Source organism: Gorilla gorilla, chromosome 1 (genome assembly GCF_029281585.2).
Source record: "Gorilla gorilla gorilla isolate KB3781 chromosome 1, NHGRI_mGorGor1-v2.1_pri, whole genome shotgun sequence".
NCBI lineage: Eukaryota > Metazoa > Chordata > Mammalia > Primates > Hominidae > Gorilla > Gorilla gorilla.
In genome coordinates, this window is record NC_073224.2 from 227,318,898 (window position 1) to 227,341,821 (window position 22,924).

The 22,924-nt window shown below is 46.6% G+C and overlaps 1 protein-coding gene and 1 pseudogene across 1 annotated transcript; both read right to left on the reverse strand.

The window, feature by feature from the left end:
• Positions 1–36: 36 nt before the first annotated feature.
• Positions 37–7,083, reverse strand: LOC101146552 (PRAME family member 15-like). Its single transcript, XM_055374076.2, has 4 exons — positions 7,006–7,083; positions 3,872–4,180; positions 2,622–3,203; positions 37–922 (listed from the first exon to the last, which is right to left on the reverse strand). The coding sequence occupies exons 2-4, from the start codon at positions 4,162–4,164 to the stop codon at positions 361–363; spliced, it is 1,437 nt and encodes a 478-aa protein (XP_055230051.2). The 5' UTR covers positions 4,165–4,180; positions 7,006–7,083; the 3' UTR covers positions 37–360.
• A 5,509-nt stretch (positions 7,084–12,592) lies between these two features.
• Positions 12,593–15,427, reverse strand: LOC101150139 (PRAME family member 17-like; annotated as a pseudogene).
• Positions 15,428–22,924: the final 7,497 nt, after the last annotated feature.

Below are 22,924 nucleotides of genomic sequence, written 5' to 3' on the forward strand. Positions count from 1 at the left end.
GGTTACTTAATAATAGAGGGCACCAGACAGATTCTGCTCAGTTTTCCTTTATTTCTGATTGTTTCCTTACAACCATCCATGCAAGAGTAACTCCCTCAAGTATTCTCAAGCCTCCACTCTAGACATTCAGATTCCCATTTTCGACTCTACAGGACACAGGTGCCCAAAGTCCCATCGAATCCATGGCAACATTTCCCCCAAGTCCGGCCCCTGCTTGATCACCTTTCCTTTCCCACTTTCAGAGCCCATGTGTGAAACGATGGGTTCTGTGCTCCCTTTAGGATGTACCTAAGACCTAGATTTTAGTTTCCAAGTGTCCAGAAGAAAGCGTTTGACATATCCACCCAAATAGGCAGGCATTCAACAGCAGTATTGATCTGCCTCCAGGTCATAAAATGACCTGTTGCCACAGTCAGGGCAGTAGTCAGTACAGAACAAGATCCTCTTGGGGTGCCTTAAGTCCCTCACTCTCTTCATCAGCTCAGCCCTAATTTGAGCAAATCTGCTCCAGCAGAGAGTACCATCTGCACCATAACTCTCCCGCGGGGCAGGATACAGCTCCATGCATAAGTTTTTGAGTATGATTGTGTGGCTCAGCAGGTTCTCCAGGGTGGCCATGCAGATGGGATTTCCACAGAAGCTGAAGGTGTTGAGCTCAAAGCAGCGGCTCAGGGCAGGCAGGATGGCATTGACTTGGGAGTCTATGATGCCACAGTCATCTAAATCCAGGTACTCGAGGGTGGCTGCAACTTTTTCTAGGAGAATTTGGAGAGGCACAAGACTGTAATTGGTCAGTCTGATGCCACTCAGGTCCAGGGTCTTTAGTTGACTGATACTCGGGCACTGGGATAGATGCTTCAAGTCTGATTCCAAAAGCACACAGTTAGTTATTGTGAGGACCTTTAACGAGGTCTTCAGACAGCTGGGGAGAGAGAGCAAGAAGTTAATTCTGGGGAATCATAGGGGTGAGTGGAGGGTGGTGGCGAATGGCTTCAAGGTAATGGATGGAGACCTTTTTGCCCAAGTCCAGGGTCATTCTGATGGCCTGATGGTCAACACTTAGGATGATGCGTGATGAAGAGCTTTGCCACCGAGGTCAATTCCACGTTAGACCCGGCCCAGTAACTAACACCTGTAGTCCCAGAACTTTGGGAGGCTGAGACTGGTGGATTCCTTGAGATCAGGAGTTTGAGACCAGCCTGGTGAACATGGCAAAACCTCCTGTCTACTAAAAATCCAAAAATTAGCCAGGTGTGGTGGCGGGAGCCTGCAATTCCAGCTACTTGGGAAGCTGAGGCAGAAGAATCGCTTGAACCCAGGAGGTGTAGGATGTAGTGAGCAGAGATCATGCCACTACACTCTAGCCTGGGTGACAGAGAGAGACTCTGTGTTAAAAAAAAAAAACAGGAATGGATCAAGTTCACAGAATCCCTAAAGCTCCCTTTCCTCATCTGTCAGGCAGAAAACCACATCCCTGGGCCACAGGAGCCCAGTGGAGATTCAGGCATAAAGGACAAACCCAGGCAGGATCCTGCAACATCAGCTGGGGTGGGCGGGCTGCAGGCGTCCCTGACATGCCTGTATCATCAGCAAAGCATCTATCACTTTCACCATTCTTTGTGCCTGCTCCCTGACCCTCTGTTTCAGAATCATGCATTTCCTAGGTAATTAATTTACCTGGAGCTCAAAAGAAACTTTTTACAACAGGGAATTAGAGATGGGATCATTCATGTTCACGAAACTGTGGGGCACAAAGCTGATTTTCTGACATGTGCAGGTTTGCTGAGCATTCCCCTCTTCAGTGCCCACTTCACTTCCCTACTTCACATCATCTTCTTAAAAATTATCTTGTTGGCTGGGCATGGTAGCTCTCGCCTATAATCCCAGCACTTTGGGAGTCCATGGTGGGTGGATCACCTGAAGTCAGGAGTTGGAGAATAACCTGGCCACATGGTGAAACCCTGTCTCTACTTAAAATATAAAAATTAGCCAGGTGTGGTGGCTCACGCCTGTAATCCCAGGCACTCAGGAGGCTGAGGCAGGAGAATCGCTTGAACCTGGGAGGCAGAAGCCGCTGTGAGCTGAGATGTCACAACTGCACTCTAGCCTGGACAATCAAAGTGAAAATCCATCTCAGAAAAAAAAGTTATCTTGTTTGTTTTTACTTTTATTTATTCATTTCTGACAGCGGTCTTGGGATGTTACCCAGACTGGTCTTAAACTCCTAGGCTCAAGCTATCCTCTTGCCTCAGACTCCCAAAGTGCTAGGATTACAGGCATGAGCCACCGCCCCTGGTGTATTTTTCATCATCTTAACTTAGACACACTTCCTCAGGAAGAATTCAGAAAGGCACCCTCACTAGATCTGAACCCCCCAGTAGCTAGCTTCCTATTATAGCAACCTCTCTATAGCATCTCCCTTGGCTGATCCCTCTGCCTCTATTGGGATGGTTGCGTGATACCCACTTCAGGACAGGGCCACCAACAGGACAATGCATGGACATTCTAGTGTCCCCTTCACTGTTACATCCTCATAGGCTGGCTCACAGTAGATGCCCACTAGCGTTTAGTGTAACAGGCTCTGCTGTGGTCTGCAGAGAAAGCTCACCACCCTCCCTCACCTGAGCAGCTGGTCCAGGTGGCCTTCGAGGAAAGAAACAGAGTTCATATAAAGCTTTTGGAGGCAGCGCAGCTTGAGGAACTGAGTGGTGAACTGGGTAACAATCTCCTTCTTCTGCTCTGGGGAAACGTAGCGAGAGAAACCCATGTGGGAGAGAACGAGCTTCTGAAGATTCCTCATGTGGCCCAGGTATGGGGTAAACTGTGTCAGGATGGGCAGTTTCCACCTGCAATTCACTTCCACCTCCTGGATACAGTCTAGGTTCACCATTTTCAGGATGCTTCTGATATTGCGGAAGGGCATTCCCAAAATTTTCAGCTTCTTACAGCACAGGTGTAGTAAATCTCTCCTCTGTTTGACCCATAGAAGGAGGTAGGTGAGGTATTCATCCAGAGTCCTGTTCTTGAGCCAAAGTTCTACGAACACAGTCAAGGGCTGCTGTCCTCTCATCCTTGGACAGTCCTGCACTGCTTTTTTGTTCCTCTTGGCATTGAGGAAGCACCCATGGGCCATAGCTTCAGACCAAACCATCCAGAAGTTCTCACAGACATCCTGTAAATCCAGCACTTGAAGTTTCCATCTCCTGTGGGAAAGTAGAGGTGAGACTGAGAATTTCAGAACTCATTTCTGAACTTAAAACTCCACATCCTGGATAGCAGCTCCTCCCCTCCCTGCTTCTTGTCCCTCTCTCTGACTTTTCTTCACTCTGTTTTCCCCTTGGATCCTACCCACTTCCATATTTTTTTGTTTTTTTTTTGAGACCAAGTCTCCCTCTGTCGCCCAGGCTGGAGTGCACTGCTGTGATGTCACCTCACTACAACCTCTGCTTCCCGGGTTCAAATGATTCTCCTGCCTCAACCTCACAAGTAGCTGGGATTACAGGAACCCACCACCATGCCCAGCTAATTTTAGTATTTTTAGTAGAGTTGGGGTTTGCCATGTTGGACAGGCTGGCCTCCAACTCTTGACCTCAGCCTCCCAATGTGCTGGGATTACATTATGAGCCACCGTGCCTGGCCCAGTTCTCACTTTTCATGGTGCCTTTCAGTGCCATTAGAGGAGAGGTTCCTGTTACCTCCATGGACCTGGCATGGTCAGCAGTGCTTTCCCTGAGGAGCTGGTGAATGGCCAAGTCCTCTCGGCTTCCTCACCACCACCATCCCCCCTTGGGCCTCCTCACTTGTCATGACCCAGCTGTTCCTTCGGTTGGACACCTGGGCCCTCCCCACCAGCCCACCTGGGCCACCTCACCTGGGACGAACCCCTTGGGTAAGCAGTGCATCAAGCCCATCGAGCACAGCGTGGAAGGCCTCCAGACAAGGCATCTTTATCAGAGGCCTCAGAGGGAGGCGGCGAAAGGGCCAGGCCTGCACCATCAGCTTCAGGGCCTCACAGTGTTTCCTGCTGAAGGCCTCCATGAACAGTGGGGGGAAAAGTTCTGTGGGCAGCTCCTCCAGGGTGGACATGGCCAAGGCTTGGTCCCTCAGCAGGCTCCGCCCCGCCAGCTCCAGGAGTCTGGGTGGAGTCCGGATGCTCATCTTCATGAATCTGCAGGGAAAACTTCCAGAGGACAAACCCAGAGAAAAGGCATCACTCTCAGGACAAGCCCATGCAATCTCATCTTCTCCTATAGCCAAAGTCACTGCTCTGGCAATGGTGAAAGAGCCCTCAGTTTACTCCAATTCTACTCTGTACTCAGTGGCCATTAAGCCAGCATTCTGCCTCTGCTGCATCAGCATGAGTGTCTCCGAAGCAGTGAGGAAGCAGGGCCACCACTAGCCCTTCCTTTCTATCCAGTGCTCCATCCAGTGACTAGTGAGTGTGGAGGAACCTGAAAGTGAACCCCTCCTACCATTGGGGGAAATTACTAATTACTCAAGGTTCTAAAACAATGGGAATGGGAGTGTCACAAGCCTACATGCCCACATTATCAGTTCCTACAAATAAGCTTGTTGGGAACATTCATGGGGCATCCCTAGAACAGGTTCTATGTGTTTTCTTTTCATTATTTAAGCTTGCTTTCTCTTTCTCTCTCTTTCTTCTTTCCTTCTTTCCCTCTCTCCCTCCCTTCTTTCCTTCTTTCCTCCTCTCTCTCCCTTCTTTCTTTCTTTCCCCCTCTCTCTCCCTTCTTTCTTTCTTGTCTTCTTTCCCTGCCTCCCTTCTGTCATTCTCTCTCTCTTTCTCTGTCTCCCTCTCTCACTCTCTTTCTGACAGGGTCTTGCTCTGTCACCCAGCCTGGAGTGTAGTGGTGGGATCTCAGCTCAGTGCAGCCTTGACCTCCCAGCTTGAAGGATTCTTCCTCCTCAGCCTCCCAAGTAGCTGGGACCACAGTTATGCATCACCACACCCAGCTCATCTTTTATTTTTTGACTTTTTGTAAAGACAGTGGATTTCGCTATGTTGTCCAAGCTGGTCTTGAACTCCTAGTCTCAAGCAATCTATCCATCTTGGCCTCCCAACATACTGGGATTATAGGTGTGAGCCTCCGCCCCAGCCTCATTATTGAAAATTTCAGTGAGAAGCTCTGAAAGCTATGTGACACTGTTATGCATCATTCACAAGATAGATGTTTCCAATGCACACCTCTTACACATATTCAAAGTGAACCACTTTGGCTGGGTGCAGTGACTCACACCTGTAATCTGAGCATTTTGTGAGGCCGAGGCAGGTGGATCATCTGAGATCAGGAGTTCAAGATGAGCCTGGCCAACATGGTAAAACCCTGCCTCTACTAAGACAGCAAAAATTAGCCAGGTGCAGTGGTCTGCGCCTGTAGTCCAAGCTACTAGGGAGGCTGAGGTAGGAGGATTTCTTGAACCCAGGAGGCAGAAGTTGCAGTGAGCTGACATTATACCACTCCACTCCAGCCTGGGAAATAGGCTAGATTGAACAGAGAGACAGAGAGAGCTACATTTGATTCAAATTCTTAATCTCTACCCAGTTAATCCTGATTGGATTTTTGCCTTTCTTAAATATTAACTGATCGAATTAGATATTCATCCATCAAAATGAAAGATTTAGGGATGGGGTGAAAGTCCATGACTCATTCACTGATTCCCTTCACAAACATGGAGTTTTACTAATATGTGTCCTTCAAAGTCCTGAGTGTGAGATAGGGAAGGGTTGAATCTCTTCTTGATATTAGACAGAAAGAAAGAAAACTTGAAAGTATCTTTGTTGAGGGATCCTTGGCCACATCAAATTTATCAAAATATTTCAGAGTTAAAACAGTTTTCAAAGACAGAGATGACAGTCCCTAAGAAAACACAATAGAAATCTTCATATATCCAATGATCACCTAGGTGGCATAATTCTTTTTGGTGTTGAGGGAGCTGAATCTCACTTCATCGGCCAGGCTAGAGTGCAGTGGTGCCATCTCGGCTCACTGTTGCCTCGGCCTCCAAGATTCAAGCAATTCTCATGCTTCAGCCTTCCACGTAGCTGGGATTACAGGCATGCACCCCCACACCCATGTCTCCATTCGGGTGGAAGAATTACGGTGAGGACGTGATTGGTTTAAAATTAAGGTCATAGATCCTTTTTGGTTAAGATATTGTTTTTGTTTTTTGGACAGGGTCTCTCTCTTTTGCCCAGGCTGGAGTACAGCAGTGGTGTGAGCATGGCTCACTGCAGCCTCAATCTTCTGGGCTCAAGTGATTCTCCCACACCAGCCACCCAAATAGCTGGGACTACAGATGCATGCCACCATGCTCGGCTAATTAAAAAAAAAAAAAGTAGAGGCCAAGCACCAGTGACTCACAGCTGTAATCCCAGCACTTTTGGAGGCCAAGGCAGGTGGATCACTTGAGGTCAGGTGTTCGAGATCAACCTGGCCAGCGTGGTGAATCCCCACCTCTACTAAAAATACAAAACTTAGCCAGGCATGGTTTCAGATGTCTGTGACACCAGCTTCTGAGGATGGAGACTGAGGCATGAGAATTGCTTGAACCCGGGAGGTAAAGGTTGCAGTGAGTTGAGATCGTGCCACTGCACTCCAGTCTGGGCAACACAGTGAGACTCCATCCCCACCCTCAAAAAAAAAAACGTTGTGTAGAGGAGGGTTTTTGTCATGTTGCCCAGGTTGGTCTCAAACCCCTGGGCTGAAATGATCCTCCCACTTTGGCCTCCCAAAGTGTTGGGGTTAAAGGCATGAGTCACTGCTCCGTTCAAGAATTTTGAAATGACATCAACCAAAGCACAATCAGCTTTTTTGAAATAAAGACAGAACTGCATTTAGAGGAAAAAATTCAAGCTTTAAACTGTTCATATAAAAAAAAGAAAAAGACAGGATACACTTCTGTGCCATCGTAGGCTGCCGTGTCAACATCCCAGAGCAGCTGACTGTAGGTCAGATGGGAGTGTCCTTACAGAAATTAGTGACTTACCAGATCTGGATGTAGTCTAGAAGATGCTCAGACCTCAGGAAGAACCAAGCAGGAACTCCAGGCTTGAAGACTTTGGGTCTCTCCTGTGGGTCTTTAGAAGCTTTTATTGACCTTTCTAATCACAACTCCCACCCACGCCCCTCCACGTATCCGCTGCTACCTTCCAATCAAAAAGTGATATCTGATTGCATTTGTGAAGCTCCACCCTGTTAATCCTGATTGGGTTTTTGGCTCTCCCCAGATTAATGGATTGAGTCACATATCCATTCATATCACATATCTATATGCAGTTCGTGAAGCAAGAAATTGACAGTGTTAGGGATAGGGTAGAAGTCAAGAATACATTCATTCAAGGGCGGGTGAGGTGGCTCATAGCTGTAATTCCAGCACTTTGGAAGGACAAGGTGAGTAGATCACCTGATGTCAGGGCTTCAAGACGAGCCAGGTCAAAAAGGTGAAACTCTGTCTCTACAAAAATACAAAAATACAAAGATTAGCTGGGCGCGATTGCAGGTGCCTGAAACCCAGCTACTTGGGAGGCTGAGGCAGGAGAATTGCTTGAACCCAGGAGGCAATGGTTGCAGTGAGCCAGAATTGTGCCACTGCACTCCAGTCTGGGTGACAGAGGGAGATTCTGTCAAAAAATAAAAAAATCATTCATTCATGAACTCCACAAACACTGATGGTATTTTACTAATATGTGAACTTCATAGTCTTGAGTGTGAGGCAGGGAAGGATTTGATCTGTTTACGACATTAGACAGAAAAATAAAATCTGAAAGTAGTGTTGTTAGGAGACCTTTGGCCACATCAAAATATAAAAATGCTTTATATTTTAAAAAGCTTTATAAAAACAGAGGTGTCGTCCCTACGAAATCAGAATAAAAATCTCAATGTATTGAATGGTCTTCGGAATTTTGTATAACCTAAGGTAGCAGATTACATGCTCGTTCTGGTGGAGGAGAGGTGCCACTGAGGGCGTGAGTGGTCTCAGGGCTTAGGTTAAGGCTTCTTTGGAAGAAATTGAAACCACATCGATAAACTTTATAAATTTAATCAGTGAAGAAGGGAGGGAGAGAAACAAAAATAAACCAAGCTTGCAACACATTCAGCATTCATCAGGAGGTCTTCTTGCTCTCTGACCTGGTTCCTCATGGTTGCTGGCAACCTACTGTTCCAAAATCATATACACCTTAGATTATAGTTCCCCTTAACATCCCTGCAGACAACGATTTACGCATTGTAAAACATTAACTTTTTCATCTGAGATATTCTTTCAGGTTCTGCATGTCAGTGAAACTACTGATGCCAGCTGATCTGAAGGGCCCTGCAATGCACCAACTCACCAAAGAATGCAGTTTCTACATCCTGTTGACTTCTTCCCTCTTACCGCTACCCCAACTTTCCAGCCCCTTGCTATCCAGGATCCACTGGAAACCCTCAGTACTCCTTCGGGAGATGAATTTGAGGATCTCCTCCTAGCTTCTCATTCAGCCACCTTGTGATCATTAAACTCTCTGCTGCAAACCCTGCTGTCTCAGAATATTGCTAAGCTACTGTGCAGCAGGCATAGGAACCTCATGGTCCTGTAATAAAGTCATGTCAAAATTACAAATGGAAGTGAGGGTGGAGCTGGTCAGGGTTGAGCTGGGTTTTTAATGGGAACCTGGGAGTGAACCAAGACTTGCTGAACATGTTGGGGGTTATCGAGTGGGTGTAAGAGGAATCTATCTAACATTGCACTGATGCCCTTTTAGTTTTAATCCTTATGACCAAGTATGAGTCTTTCAAAACAATTTGTATAATCCTCCTTATTTTTCCTTTCAAAACCTTCAACTTCCTTTATCTCCCCAAATAATCTCACATCTATTCCCATTTCTTTGCTTACTTCATAATAAACATTTTTTTTTACAGAGTCTTCTTCTCTGTTAAGTAGACCACATATGTTGTTGCCACACAAGATGAGTAACCTGGTTCTATGGACAGAAAGGGTCAAAAGGATCCCATTCCTCAACAGCTGGGGGTGATGTAAAGGTCACGGTTATTCTTTGTCATATCTGCACCTGCATATTGCCAGTGAAAACTTGCAGGTCACATTGGGCAGGCTTCCAAATTCACCACCTGTGGAAGGTCTTTTGCTTGGCTTACATCCTGTCCCTGAGTAAAGAGTCTCATGGTGAGTTCATGAGTGCCTCAAACTCTGCAAGTATTGATGAAGGTTTCCACCCACTGACAGTGAGAAGGCACTGATTTGATGCTGATCATGTTCTGCTGGTTGTCTTGCAAGGAATATGTTTTATTCTTGTATCTTGTCATCTAAAGCCAATGATTGTAACCTCTGTATTGTCCCTTCCAGTGGAAAAAACAAAAACAAAAACTCAACTCTATTTGAGCCTTGTCAGGTCAATAAAACAAAAGAAAATTTAAAAAAATAATTGATAGGAGGAGTCCCATTCCCAGCCCGGGCAATAGAGCGAGACTCCATCTCAAAAGAAAAAAAAAAAAAAGGCCGGGCACGGTGGTGGCTCACACCTGTAATCCCAGCACTTTAGGTGGCCAAGGCAGGTAGATCACGATGCCAAAAAATTGAGACCATCCTAGACAACATGGTGAAACCCTGTCTCTGCTAAAAATACAAAAATTAGCTGAGCATGGTGGCGCCCACACATAGTCCTAGCTACTCGAGAGACTGAGGCAGGAGAGTCGCTTGAACTCAGGAGGAGGAGGTTGCAGTCAGCCAAGATTTCACCACTGCACTCCAACTTGGTGACAGAGCGAGACTCCATCTCAAAACAAACAAACAAACAAGGAAACAAACACAAATGAACAAACAAACAAAGGAAAAAGCTGGAAAAATAAATTCTGAAAGAATTTCCATCTCTATGAATTCATCTTCAGAAGTGATAGCATTTCCTGCTGGGCATTTTTCGCCTACATTTTTGGCATAAGATCTATCAACAAAAAAGTATGAACCCAGGTTTGTGTAATGGAATATCTTAAACATCAATAGGAGGAGTCAATAGTTCTGATGCCACACACACATGTATGGTCTTCTCCATCATCAGGAAATGGCAACAAAGTGGTAGAGTTATGCAGAGTGTAGCATTTGAAATGGAGATTTGAAGGTGACAAGGAAAGGATTTTGTAAGACATTAGTGTACAAGTTGAGCAATGTTGGTTCCTGTCACAGTATTTTTATTTATTTATTTATTCTATTCATTTATTTTTTGAGATGGAGTCTCGCTGTGTCACCAGGCTGGAATGCAGTGGCACAATCTCAGCTCATTTCAACCTCTGCCTCCCCGGTTCAAGCAATTTTCCTGCCTTAGCCTCCTAAATAGCCGGGACTACAGGTGCATGCCACTACACCTGGCTAATTTTTTGTATTTTTAGTAAAGACCGGGTTTCACCATGTTAACTAGGATGGTCTCAATCCCCTGACTTCGTGGTCTGCCTGCCTCGGCCTCCCAAAGTGCTGGGATTACAGGCCTCAGCCACCATGCCTGGTCGGTTCACATCAAAATTTAAGAGGTATTCAATTGCATATGAAACTTGTAGGCAAAGTTTATTTCTTTTTTCTTTAAAGCATTAATTTATTTATTTATAATGTATTTATTTATTAATTTTTTTTTGAGATGGAGTTTCATTCTTGTTTTCCAGGCTGGAGTGCAATGGTGTGACCTCAGCTCACTGCAACATCTGCCTCCCAGTTCAAGTGATTCTCCTGCCTCAGTCTCCCAGTTAGCTGGAATTACAGGCACAGGCCACCACACACAGCTAGTTTTTGTATTTTTAGTAGAGACAGAGTTTCACCATGTTGCCCAGGCTGGTCTGGAACTCCTGACCACAGGTGATGCACCCACCTCGGCCTCTGAAAGTGCTGAGATTACAGGCGTGAACCACCGTGCCCGGCCTAAACTCATCACTTTTAATACTTTCTACATCACATGAGGAAGAAGAGCAGAAACACTGGAGTACTTCATGAAGGTCAAGGTTGGTATGAGTTTGGGTTCTAATATGATCAATTTCTGCTTCTAGGGAACCAAGCAGCTCAGGTTAAGGAAGGTCAGGAAACTCTAGGGTTTTCTCTCCCTCCAGAGAAAGCTTTACGCATCACCTTAACGGAGAAAGCAAATCTCAACCCCATGTTGTCACTTAATAAAAAGCCATACTTTCCTAAAAATGGTCCAAATGTCATCGGGACTGCTTCAAACACAGGAGTTTTCTGAGCTTCATGTGAAGCTTTCAGTGAATTTCATGTGAATTCACTCCTGGTCCAGTGAAGCCATTTCCTGGCATGGCCAAAGATCAGGAACGGATTCCTCTGTATCTGTCCATTAGGAGTGAGCAGGGTCTCAGTATCTGAGGAGCAGTGAGGGCCCCTGAGAAGAGGGTAGGTTTCAGTGGCTCATCATCACTGCCCACACAGAATGTTCCAGGCCCCAAGTGTGCATCCTTTGTGAATGAACCCAGTGAACAGGCATGGGAGAAATTAAGGAAGAAACAGATGACTGAAAGGAAGCAAAAAATGAGTGAGAATTAATCAAAATGATCACATTTCAGTTTTGATGCCTTGATTTGCTGCAGCTGAACCTCAATCACAGATGACGTAGTACCTCTCATCAGTAACTAGAGATTTCTGATATATAAATGGCTAAAACAGGTTGATCAATCATGGAAGACACCAGAAAGTTTCCATTCAGGTTCCATTTATTTTTGACATTTTTAAATAACCATCCTTGCGAGGGTAACTCCTGCATCATTCTAGAACTTCAGGTTCCATTTCTGAGTCTAGGAAACAGGACCCTGAAGGCTTTATTGATGCCAAGTCAGCATTTTCACCCAGTCCTGCCCCCAGCTGAGTCACCTTTGTTTTTCCACTCACAGTCAGCACGTGCCTGAAACACATGACCGTGTGCTTCCTTTAAGATGCACCTGACCAGGCCTGGCTGCTCATGCCTGTAAACCCAGCACTGTGGAAGACCAAGGTAGTCAGATCACTTGAGGTCAGGAGTTTGAGGCCAGCCTCCTCCAACATCGTGAAACCCTGTCTCTACTAAAAATACAAAAATTAAACTTTGGGAGGCCGAGGCAGGCGGATCACGAGGTCAGGCGATCGAGACCATCCTGGCTAACTTGGTGAAACCCTGACTCTACTAAAAATACCAAAAATTAGCTGGGTGTGGTGGTGGGCACCTGTAGTCCCAGCTACTCGGGAGGCTGAGGCAGGAGAATGGCGTGAACCCCGGAGGCGGAGGTTGCAGTGAGCCAAAATCATGCCAGTGCACTCCAGCCTGGGTGACAGAGCGAGACTCTGTCTCAAAAAAAAAAAAGAAAAAAAAATACAAAATTAGCTAGGTGTGGTGGTGCATGCCAGTAACACCAGCTACTAGGGAGGCTGAGGCAGGAGAATCACTTGAACCTGGGAGGTGGAAGTTGCAGTGAGCTGAGACTGTGCCACTGCACTTCAGTCTGAGGGTCAGAGCGAGACTCCATCAAAAAAAAAAAAAAAAAAAGCACCTGTGTCCTAGATTTTAGTGCCCAAGCATCCAGAAGAAAGCGTATCCATCCCACTAGCCAGGCCTTCCCTAAGAGCAAAGATGGAGGTGAGATGGTCATGAGCCACAGGAAGGGCAGGGGACGGGACCAAAAAAGATCCTCTTGGGCTGCCTGACTTCCCTGAGTATACACATCAGCTCAGCCCGAATTGAGGCAAGGATCTCCCAATTGGCATGACCCCTGTTGTCAAGACTCTCCAGAGGGGAAGGATACAACTCCAGGCCTAACTTGCTCAGCCCGCCTGTGTGACACAGCAGGTCTTTCAGAGCATTCATGGAGGTCTCGTTTCCATGAAAGTAGAAGGTGGTGAGCTGGGAGCAGTGGCTCAGGGCAGGCAGGAGGACCCTGAGTTGGGAGTCCTGGATCCGACAGTCCTTTAACGTGAGGGTCTCGAGAGTAGCAGCAACTTTCTCTAGCAGAGCTCCAAGGGGATCAAGATGGGTGGTCCACATTACGATGCGAATCAGACGCAGCTCCTTTAGCTGACTGAGGCTTGGTTACTAAGACAGACACTCCATGTCCCGATCAGTTAGGTAAGCATGACAGAATATAAAGGCCACCAAGAGGTTCTTGAGGCACCTGGGGAGAGCAAGAAGTTAGTTATGGGCAATGGTGCCAGTTAGAGGAGGGGGGTGGGAAATAATCTCAATGGTAAACTTGAAGTGGGCATTGAGTAATTCTGCACCTTACTACCACACAGGTGTTATAGTAACTGCAATGGGGAAGCCTGTTTCACCCAAACACAAGTTTGTTCCCATCATCAGATGATGGTCTGCGTGCAAGGTGCTGCCTGATGAAGACTCAGATCATTCAGGGGAAGCTCCATTTTAGGCTCAGTCCTTTCAGCCTTGCTTGTGTGATTGGTTCAAGGCCACAAAATCTTTAAAGCCTCTTTACTTCATCTTTCAGCAGACAACCTCAGCTCTGGGCCAGAGGAGCCCAGTGGGTGATGTGCACAAAGAACTCAACTGAGCAAGGTCTAGGGATATCAGCTAGGGCCACCTGCCTGCAAAGGTTCCCTGACGTGCCCGCATCTGCAAACCACCTATCACTTTATACCACTCTCCTGCCTACTCCCTCACCTCTGTCCAAGAAGCACGCTTTTCTCATGTCAACTACTTTTCCTGGGGTCCAAAAGAACCTTTTACAGACAGAGAATTAGAGACAGGATCATTGGTGTTTACTAAGCTGTGAGGATGGAGCTTCTACTGTGAAACGCACAGGTTTGATGCACTTTCCCTTCTTTCATACTCTCCTCTATATGAAGAGTAAGTTTCATCATATTAACTTCAAACACACTTCCTGAAAAGGAATTCACAAATGCACCCTCCCTAGATCTGAACCCCTGACTAACTAGCTCCCTGCATGTCTCTCTCTGTAGCATCTGCCCCGGGCCATCCCTCTGCCCTTATTTGAGCGGGCTTGTGATACCAACTTCAGGATATAGAGCACTGAACAGCATAATGAATTGACATTCTAGCATCCCATTCCCTGTGACATCACCAGTGGCTGGCACACAGTAGATGCCCACTAGCGTTTACTGTGAAAAAGAACAAAAGTCTGTGGTATGGTCTGCAGAGAAAGCTCACCATCCTTTCTTACCTGAGCAGGTGCTCCAGGTGCTCTTTGATATTATTGACCTTTCTTATATAAAGCATCTGAGGATAGGACAGGCAGAGGAATGGACAGTCCAAGTCAGGAACGAACTGCTGTTGGCCGCTTATATATAACTCATCGTCATAACCAAAGGCTAAAAAGAGTTTGCAAAGATTGCTCATCTGGCTCAGGTAAGGGGCAAACTTTCCTGTTTTATTCAGAGAGCACTTTCTCCTAACTTCCAACTCCTGGATACTGTTTGGGTATATCCTTTCCAATAGATTTCTGAAACTTGAAGTGAGCATTGAGTAATTCTGCACCTTATTACAACACAGGTGCACTGGACCTCTTCTGTAGTGGATCCACCCACAAAGGTAGCTCAGGCATTCATCCAGCATACTTTTCTTTAGGCAGAGGTCTAGGAACACCTTCAAGGGCTGGCACTCTCCTATCCTTGGACAGTCCTCCACTGTCTGCCTTTTACTCATGGCCTCTGGGGAGCAGGAGAGGACCTTGGCTCCAGACCATATGGTCCAGAAATTCCCATCAACATCCCGCAAATCCAGCACTTGAAGTTTCCACCTCCTGTGAGTAACATAGGGGAAAAGCTCAGAATGTAGGCAAGGACCCACCCCTGACCTGAGCTTTCACTCCACAACCAGGACATCAATCAGCTGCTCCTGTCCTCAGTGCTCCTCCTTCTGTCTCTTCTCCATCCCGCTCCCCCTTGGGTTCTGCCTGGTTGTCACTTCTAGAACCTTTACATTCCACTGGGAGGAAGCAGGTTCCTGTTTCCTCAGTGGACCCTGTATGGTGAGCAGTCCTTTCCCAGAGGATCTGGGCAATGGTCAAGGCCTCTCATGGGCACCATCAGAAGCCTCTGAGTCACCCTAGCTCCCCAACCCCACCACTCCTCCTGAGCCAGCTGTCCCTTCCCTGGATGCCTGGACCCTTCCCACCAGGCCACCTGAGTCACCTCACCTGGGGCAAACCTTCTGGGCCAGCAGTGTATCAAGTCCCTTCAGCACAGCTTGCAAGGTCTCCAGATGAGGTGTCTTCATCAGGGATCCCAGAGGGAGGTGGAGGAAGGACCAGGCCTGCACCATCAGCTTCAGGGCCTCACAGCGTCTCCTGCTGAAGGCCTCCATGAACATCAGAGGGAAGACCTCCCTGGGCAGCTCGTGCAGGGTGAAGATGGTCAAGAACTGGTTCCTCAGTGGGCCCTGTCCTGCCAGCTCCAGGAGTCTGGATGGGGACTGGAGGCTCATTCTGACAAATCTGCAAGGAAAAACTCTAGAGGACAATCCAGTGAAAAGGCAAGTTTCTCAGGCCAATCCCCTGCAAGCCCCGCTTCTCCCAGGGCCAAAGTCATTTCTCTAGCATGTGTGAAAGAGCCCTCAGTTTACTCCAATTCCATTCTGCAATAAGTGGCCACAGAGGCATAGTTCTGCCCTTCTGGTACCAAGAAGAGTGTGTCCCAACCTCTAAAGAGCAGGCAAGATCACTCCTATAGGGTCCATGAATTATTAGCCACTGCACTACTACACTGATAGCACTGGGAAGTGTTAGCAAGGATCTTTGAAGCTCAGATCTCCACTTTCTTGAGAAAACAAAATGTCTTCTTGGCCAGGCGCAGTGGCTCATGCCTGTAATCCCAGCACTTTGGGAGCCCGAGGTGGGCGGATCATGAGGTCAGGAGTTCGAGACCAGCCCGGCCAACATGGTGAAATACCATCTCTACTGATACAAAATATTAACCGGGTGTGGTGGTCCCTGCCTGTAATCCCAGCTACTTGGGAAGCTGAGGCAGGAGAATCTCTTAACCCGAGGGCCAGAGTTTGCACTGAGCCAAAATCTAGCCACTGCACTCCAGCCTGGGTGGCAGAGTGAGACTCTGTCTCAAAAAAACAAAAAAAAAAAACAAAAAAAAAAAAGTAAAGGGAAGCCAAGCATGGCGGCTTACAGCTGTAATCCCAACACTTTGGGAAGCCAAGGCAGAACAATCACTTGAGCCCAGGAGTTCCAGACCAGGTAGGGCAACATAGTGATAGCCCATGTCTACTAGACTCTACTAGAATATTAAGTAATTATCTGAGCATTGTGGCACATGCCTATAGTCTCAGCTACTCTGCAGACAGAGGTGGGAGGATGACTTGAGCCTGGGAAGCAGAGGTTTCAGTTATCTGAGATTGTGCCACCACACTCCAGCCTGGGCAACAGAGAAAGACCCTGTCTCAAATAATAATAATAATAATAATAATAATGCTAACACACTTTGGGATTGAATCTAGGGGAAGAAATGGATCCTACATTCAAAACAAAGACTCTACTCTTGAAAATAGTTTATGGGGCCAGACGTGGTGGCTCATGCCTGTAATCCCAAGACTTTAGGAGACAAGGTGGGGGGTTTGCTTGAGTCCAGGTGTTCCAGACCAGCCTGGCTAACAAAGCGAGACCCCATAATTATAAAAAAAGTTAATAGAGCATGGTAGAAGGAATATCTTTATAATTTTAGTAAAAAACAAAGCCTATCTTTCAAAATCACAATAGCATTCTTGGGTGGGGTGACTCTTGCCTGTAATCCCAGCACTTTGGGAAGGTAAGGGCTGGCAGATCACATGGAGTCCAGGGGTTCCAGACCAGCCTGGGCAATATGGTACAACCCCATCTCTACTAAAAATACAATTAGCCAGGCCTCATGGTGTGGGTCTGTAGTCCCAGCTACTGGGAAGGCTGAGGTGAGAAGATCCCTTGAATACAGGAGACAGAGGTTGTACTGAGGCAATTATCACACCACTGCAGTACAGCTGGGTGACAGAGCGAGACTTTGTCTCAAGAAATTAAAATCACAATAACATAGTCTATAAACTGCAAATTAAGGGCACACAATCTACAAATTTTAAATGTCAAGGAATGAGACATTAATTAATTGGATTCTTTTTTTTTTTTTTTAATTGAGACGGAGTCTATCACCCAGGCTGGAGTGCAATGGTGTGATCTCGGCTCACTGCAACCTCCACCTCGTGGGCTGAAGCAATTCACCTGCCTCAGCCTCCTCAGTAGCTTGGATTACAGGCATGTGCCACCATGCCCAGTTAATTTTTGTATTTTTAGTAGAGAAGGCGTTTCACTGTGTTGGTCAGCCTGGTCTCAAATTCCTGACCTCAGGTGATGCACCCACCTTGGTCTCCCAAAGTGCTGGGATTACAGGCATGAGCCGCTGTCCCTGGCCCAGTTGGATTCTTTTTTAATTCTTTGGTTAAGAATTTTGGAATGACATAAAACAAAGCACAAATAAATTTTTTTTTCCTTTTTAAGGCAGAGTCTTGCTGGGTCACCCAGGTGTGCACCACCATGCCCGGCTAATGTTTGCATTTTAAGTAGAGATGGAGTTGGCCTCATGTGATCTGGCTGCCTTGGCCTTTCAAGGTTGCTGGAATTACAGGTGTGAGCCATCATGGGAGTCTCAGCTACTTGGAAGGCTGAGGAGGGAGGATCCGTTGAGCGTGGGGGGCAGAGGTTGCAGTGAGGTGAGGAGTTTGAGAGCAGTGTGGCCAACATGGCAAAATCTCATCTCTACTAAAAATACAAAAATTAGCTGCGCATGGTGGCAGGTGCCTTGTAATCCCAGCTACTTGGGAGGCTGAGGCGGGAGAATTGCTTGAAGCTGGGAGGCGGAGGTTGCAGTGAGCTGAGATCGCGACACTGCACTCCAACGTGGGCGACAGAGTGAGACTCCTTCTTGCAGAAAAAAAAAAAAAGAACTTTGAAATGTGGCAGGGCCCAGTAGCTCATGCCTATTATCCCAGCACTTTGGGAGGCCAAGGCAGGTTGATCACTTGAGAGGTCAGGAGTTCAAGACCAGCCTGGCCAACATGGTGAAAACTTACCTCTACTAAAAATACAAAATTAGGGCTGGGCACGGTGGCTCACACCTGTAATCCCAGCACTTTGGGAGGCCAAGGCGGGCAGATCACGAAGTCAGGAGTTTGCGACAAGCCTGGCCAACATGGTGAAACCCCATCTCTACTAAAAATACAAAAATTAGCCAGGTGTGGTGGTGGTTGCCTATAATCCCAGTACTCGGGAGGCTGAGGTAGGAGAATCACTTGAACCTGGGAGGTGGAGGTTGCAGTGAGCCGAGATTTTGCCTGTCAGGCCTCTGAGCCCAAGCCAAGCCATCGCATCTCCTGTGACTTGCACGTATACATCCAGATGGCCTGAAGTAACTGAAGATCCACAAAAGAAGTAAAAACAGCCTTAACTGATGACATTCCACCATTGTGATTTGTTCCTGCCCCACCCTAACTGATCAATGTACTTTGTAGTCTCCCCCACCCTTAAGAAGGTACTTTGTAATTCTCCCCACCCTTGAGAATGTACTTTGTGAGATCCACCCCTGCCCACCAGAGAACAACCCCCTTTGACTGTAATTTTCCATTACCTTCCCAAATCCTATAAAATGGCCCCACCCCATCTCCCTTCCCTGACTCTCTTTTCGGACTCAGCCCGCCTGCACCCAGGTGAAATAAACAGCCATGTTGCTCACACAAAGCCTGTTTGGTGGTCTCTTAACATGGACGCGCATGAAAGTGCCATTGCCCTGCAGCCAGGGCAAGAGTGACACTCTGTCTCAAAAAAAAAGAAGCTTATCAAGCCCTGAAGCAATATGGGAAAAAAAAATACAAAATTTAGTCAGGCAAAGTGGTGGGCGCCTGTAATTCCAGATAGTAGGGAGGCTGAGGCAGGAGAATCACTTGATCTGGGAGGCGGAGGTTGCAGTGAACCAGGATCGCACCACCGCACTCCAACCTGGGTGACAGAGCAAGAGTTTGTCTCAAAAAAATAAAATAAAAGAGAACTTTGAGATGGCATAAACTAAAACAGAAATAAAATATTTGGAGAGTGGCTGGGAGTGGTGGTTCCTGCCTGTAATCTCAGCACTTTGGGAGGCTGAGGCAGGTGAACCACGAGGTCAGGAGTTCAAGACCAGCCTGGCCAACATGGTGAAACCCTGTCTCTCTAAAAATACAAAAAAAATTAGCCAGGCGTAGTGGTGGGCGTCTGTAGTCCCAGCTACTCGGGAGGCTGAGGCAGGAGAATTGCTTGAACTCAGGAGGTGGAAGTTGCAATGAGCCAAGATCGTGCCACTGCATTCCAGCCCAGGCAACGGAGTGAGGCTCTGTCTCATAACAAACAAACAAACAAAAATATATATGTAGATATATATTTGGAGTGTAGATAAAAGTGTATTAGAGGAAAATTCAAAGCCTACATCTTTTCGTCTGAAAAACAGGCAGGAGAATTCTCTGTGTCGTCTTGACCTCTATGTCGTCATCCTGACTGTCTGACTGTGGGTCATAGGAGTGCCCTTTGTGGAGGTCCCTGACTTACCAGATCTGGACTCACTTTGCAGTGTGCTCGGATCTCGTGGAGAACCAGGCGGTAACTCCAGGCACCACAGCTCTGGGTCTCTTCTGGGGGTGCTCACAAGCTTTCTTGAACCTTTCTCATCACACTTCCCCTTCTCAACCACCAGCTTCCCATCAGAGAGTGATGCCTGATTGGATTTCTGAAGCTCCACCCAGTTAAGCCTGTGAATTCAGGTGTCCATTCAATCCCTTGGATATCCAATCATGAAATTGAAAGTGTTGGGATTAGAATGCAAGTCAAGAATTCATTTTGATAACGTTGATCCAGCCAAAGATCTCTGAACCATAAAGCTTTCAGGTTTTGTTTTTCTGTCTAATCTCAGGAGCAGATTGAACCCTTCCCTGTCTCAAACTCAAAAATAGGAAGGAAGGTCACATATTAGTACAACTCATTCTCTGTGGAGGGCATTAATGAATGAATTCTTGACTTCCACCCTAATCCTAACAAACACTGATGGAATTTACTAAGGGACTGACTGATAAGGTGGATGGTGTGTGCCTGTAATCCCATTGAGCAATTCATATTGAGGAATTATTTTCTTATTTTGCTGAGAATATTTTTAAAATCCTGAATGAGTCATTGAATTTTTTCAAATGTTTTTCCTACATCAATTAAGATGATCATCTTCTGGTGCTTTTATTCTATTTATTTGTTTAAATACGTTGGTTGAATTTTTTTTTTTTTGGGAGACAGAGTCTCGCTCTGTGGTCCTGGCTGGAGTGCAGTGGTGTGATCTCAGCTCACCGCAACTTCCATCTTCCGAGTTCAAGCAATTCTCCTGCCTCAGCCTCCTGAGTGGCTGGAATTACAAATGTGCACCACCACGCCTGGCTAATTTTTGTGTTTTTACTAGAGACAGGGTTTCCCATGTTGCTCAGGCTGGCCTTGAACTTGTGATCTCTGGTGATCTGCCCACCTCAGCCTCCCAGAGTTGTTGGGAGTGCAGGTGTGAGCCACTGAACCTGGCCCAATCATGCATGTTTGGTTGATATTCAAATGTTAAAACCGTTTTCATTGTCCCTTTGGTCATTTTTATAAATTGTTGGAAGACACATAGGTGGATGGGATTGGAAGGAGAAGAGTGGAGAGACAGGTGGCCCTAAAGTGGGTGGAAGGTACATATGCCTTCATTTTACTGAGGACTAAGGTCTGAATTTTTTATCTTGCCCAAATTCCTAAGGAGTCTACAGAGTCATGCACCAAAATCATAAATTCCCATCAGATGAGTTTTTGTTAGCCCTGTATATGGTGACTTACTTTCCAATCTGACTCTGGCATAACATCCTGTGACAGAGGAGAAAGTCAAGATATTTTGCCCCAAGGCATGTTTCTTTGCCATATCTTGAAATGGCCCTGCAAAGCTGTCCTTTATGGGGGAAAATCTGCATCTGTAAAGAATCTCTATTAACACAGCTAGATCTTTTTCTTGCAGGCCCTCCCAATCCTGAAGAGATGAACTGTCTGGTAATTTTAAGGGTCTGAATAGGAAACATTTGTCATCTGTTGTCTCAAAGGGTGGCCACTATAAGATTTCAAAAGAACCTTGGTCTTCACAATCTTTTATTTCACCCTGACCATTTCCTTTCTATGGATCCCAGGTCTTTAGACAAACTCAACCAATTGTCAACCAGAAAATGTTTAAATTTACCTATAGCCTGGAAGCCCCTGACCCTTCAGTTGTCTCTCCTTTCTGAGCCAAACCAATGTAATTCTTTTCTTTTCTTTTCTTCTCTTCTCTTTTTTCTTTTCTTTTCTTTTCTTTTCTTTTCTTTTCTTTTCTTTTTCTTTTCTTTTCTTTTCTTTTCTCTCTCTCTCTCTCTCCCTCCCTCCCTCTCTCCCTCTCTCTTTCTTTCTTTCACACAGATTCTCACTCTGTCACCCAGGCTGAAATGCAGTGGTGTCCTCTTGGCTTACTGCGATCCCTGTCTCCCGGGTTCAAGTAATTCTCCTGTCTCAGCCTCCCGAGTAGCTGGGAATACAGGCACACACCATCACGCCTGGCTAATTTTTGTATTTTTACAAAAATTAGACGGGGTTTCACTATGTTGGCCAGGCTGGTCTCTAACTCCTGACCTCAGGTGATCCACCCGCCTCAGCCTCCTAAAGTGCTGGGATTACAGGCGTGAGCCACCACTCACCCGGCCATATATTTCTTTTTTCTTTCTTTCTTTTTTTTTTTTTTTGAGATGGAGTCTGGCTCTGTCACCCAGTCTGGAGTGCAGTGGTGTGATCTCAGCTCACTGCAAACTCCACCTCCCAGATTCAAGCAATTCTTCTGCTTCAGCCTCCTGAGTAGCTGGGATTAAAGGTGTGTAGCACCATGACAGGCTAATTTTTGTATTTTTAGTAGAGATGGGGTTTCAGCATGTTGGCCAGGCTGGTTTCGAACTCCTGACCTCAAATGATCCACCCACCTCGGCCTCTGAAAGTGCTGGGATTACAGACGTGAGCCACAGAACCAGGGGGACTGGCCATATATTTCTTAGATGTATTTAATTGATGTTTCATGTCCCCCTAAACTGTATAAAACCAAGCTGCGCCCCAACCACCCTGGGCACGTGTTCTCCAGACCTCTTTTTGTTTTGTTTTGTTTTTGAGATGGAGTCTTGCTCTGTCACCCAGGCTGGAGTGCAGTGGCGCGATCTCGGCTCAATGCAAGCTCCGCCTCCCGGGTTCACGCCATTCTCCTGCCTCAGCCTCCCGAGTAGCTGGGACTACAGGCGCCCGCCACCATGCCCACCTAATTTTTTTTTGTATTTTTAGTAGAGACAGGGTTTCACCGTTTTAGCCAGGATGGTCTCGATCTCCTGACCTCGTGATCCACCTGCCTCGGCCTCCCAAAGTGCTGGGATTACAGGCATGAGCCACTGCGCCCAGCCTCTCCAGACCTCTTGAGGGCTGTGTCATGGGCCATGGTCATTCATATTTGGCTCAGAATAAACCTCTTCACATATATTGCAGAGTCTGACTCTTTTTGTCAACATTACTATTTTATATATATATATATATATATATATATATATATTTTTTTTTTTTTTTTTTTTTTTGAGACGGAGTCTCACACTGTCCCCTAGGCTGGACTACAGTGGCGCGATCTCGGCTCACTGCAAGCTCTGCCTCCTGGGTTCACGCCATTCTCCTGCCTCAGCCTCCCAAGTTAGCTGGAACTACAGGCACCCGCCACTGCGCCCGGCTAATTTTTTGTGTTTTTAGTAGAGACGGGGTTTCACTGTGTTAGTCAGGCTGGTCTTGATCTCCTGACCTCATGATACACCCGTTTCGGCCCCCCAAAGTGCTGGGATTACAGGCGTGAGCCACCGCGCCCGGCCACT

Coding starts and splice junctions, on each gene's coding strand:
- LOC101146552 (XM_055374076.2), bottom strand. CDS start 4,164: ATGAAGATGAGCATCCGGACTCCACCCAGACTCCTGGAGCTGGCGGGG. Junction 3,204..3,871: donor ACCCAAGGGGTTCGTCCCAG/GTGAGGTGGCCC, acceptor ACTTTCCCACAG/GAGATGGAAACTTCAAGTGC. Junction 923..2,621: donor CACCTGGACCAGCTGCTCAG/GTGAGGGAGGGT, acceptor CTCTCTCCCCAG/CTGTCTGAAGACCTCGTTAA.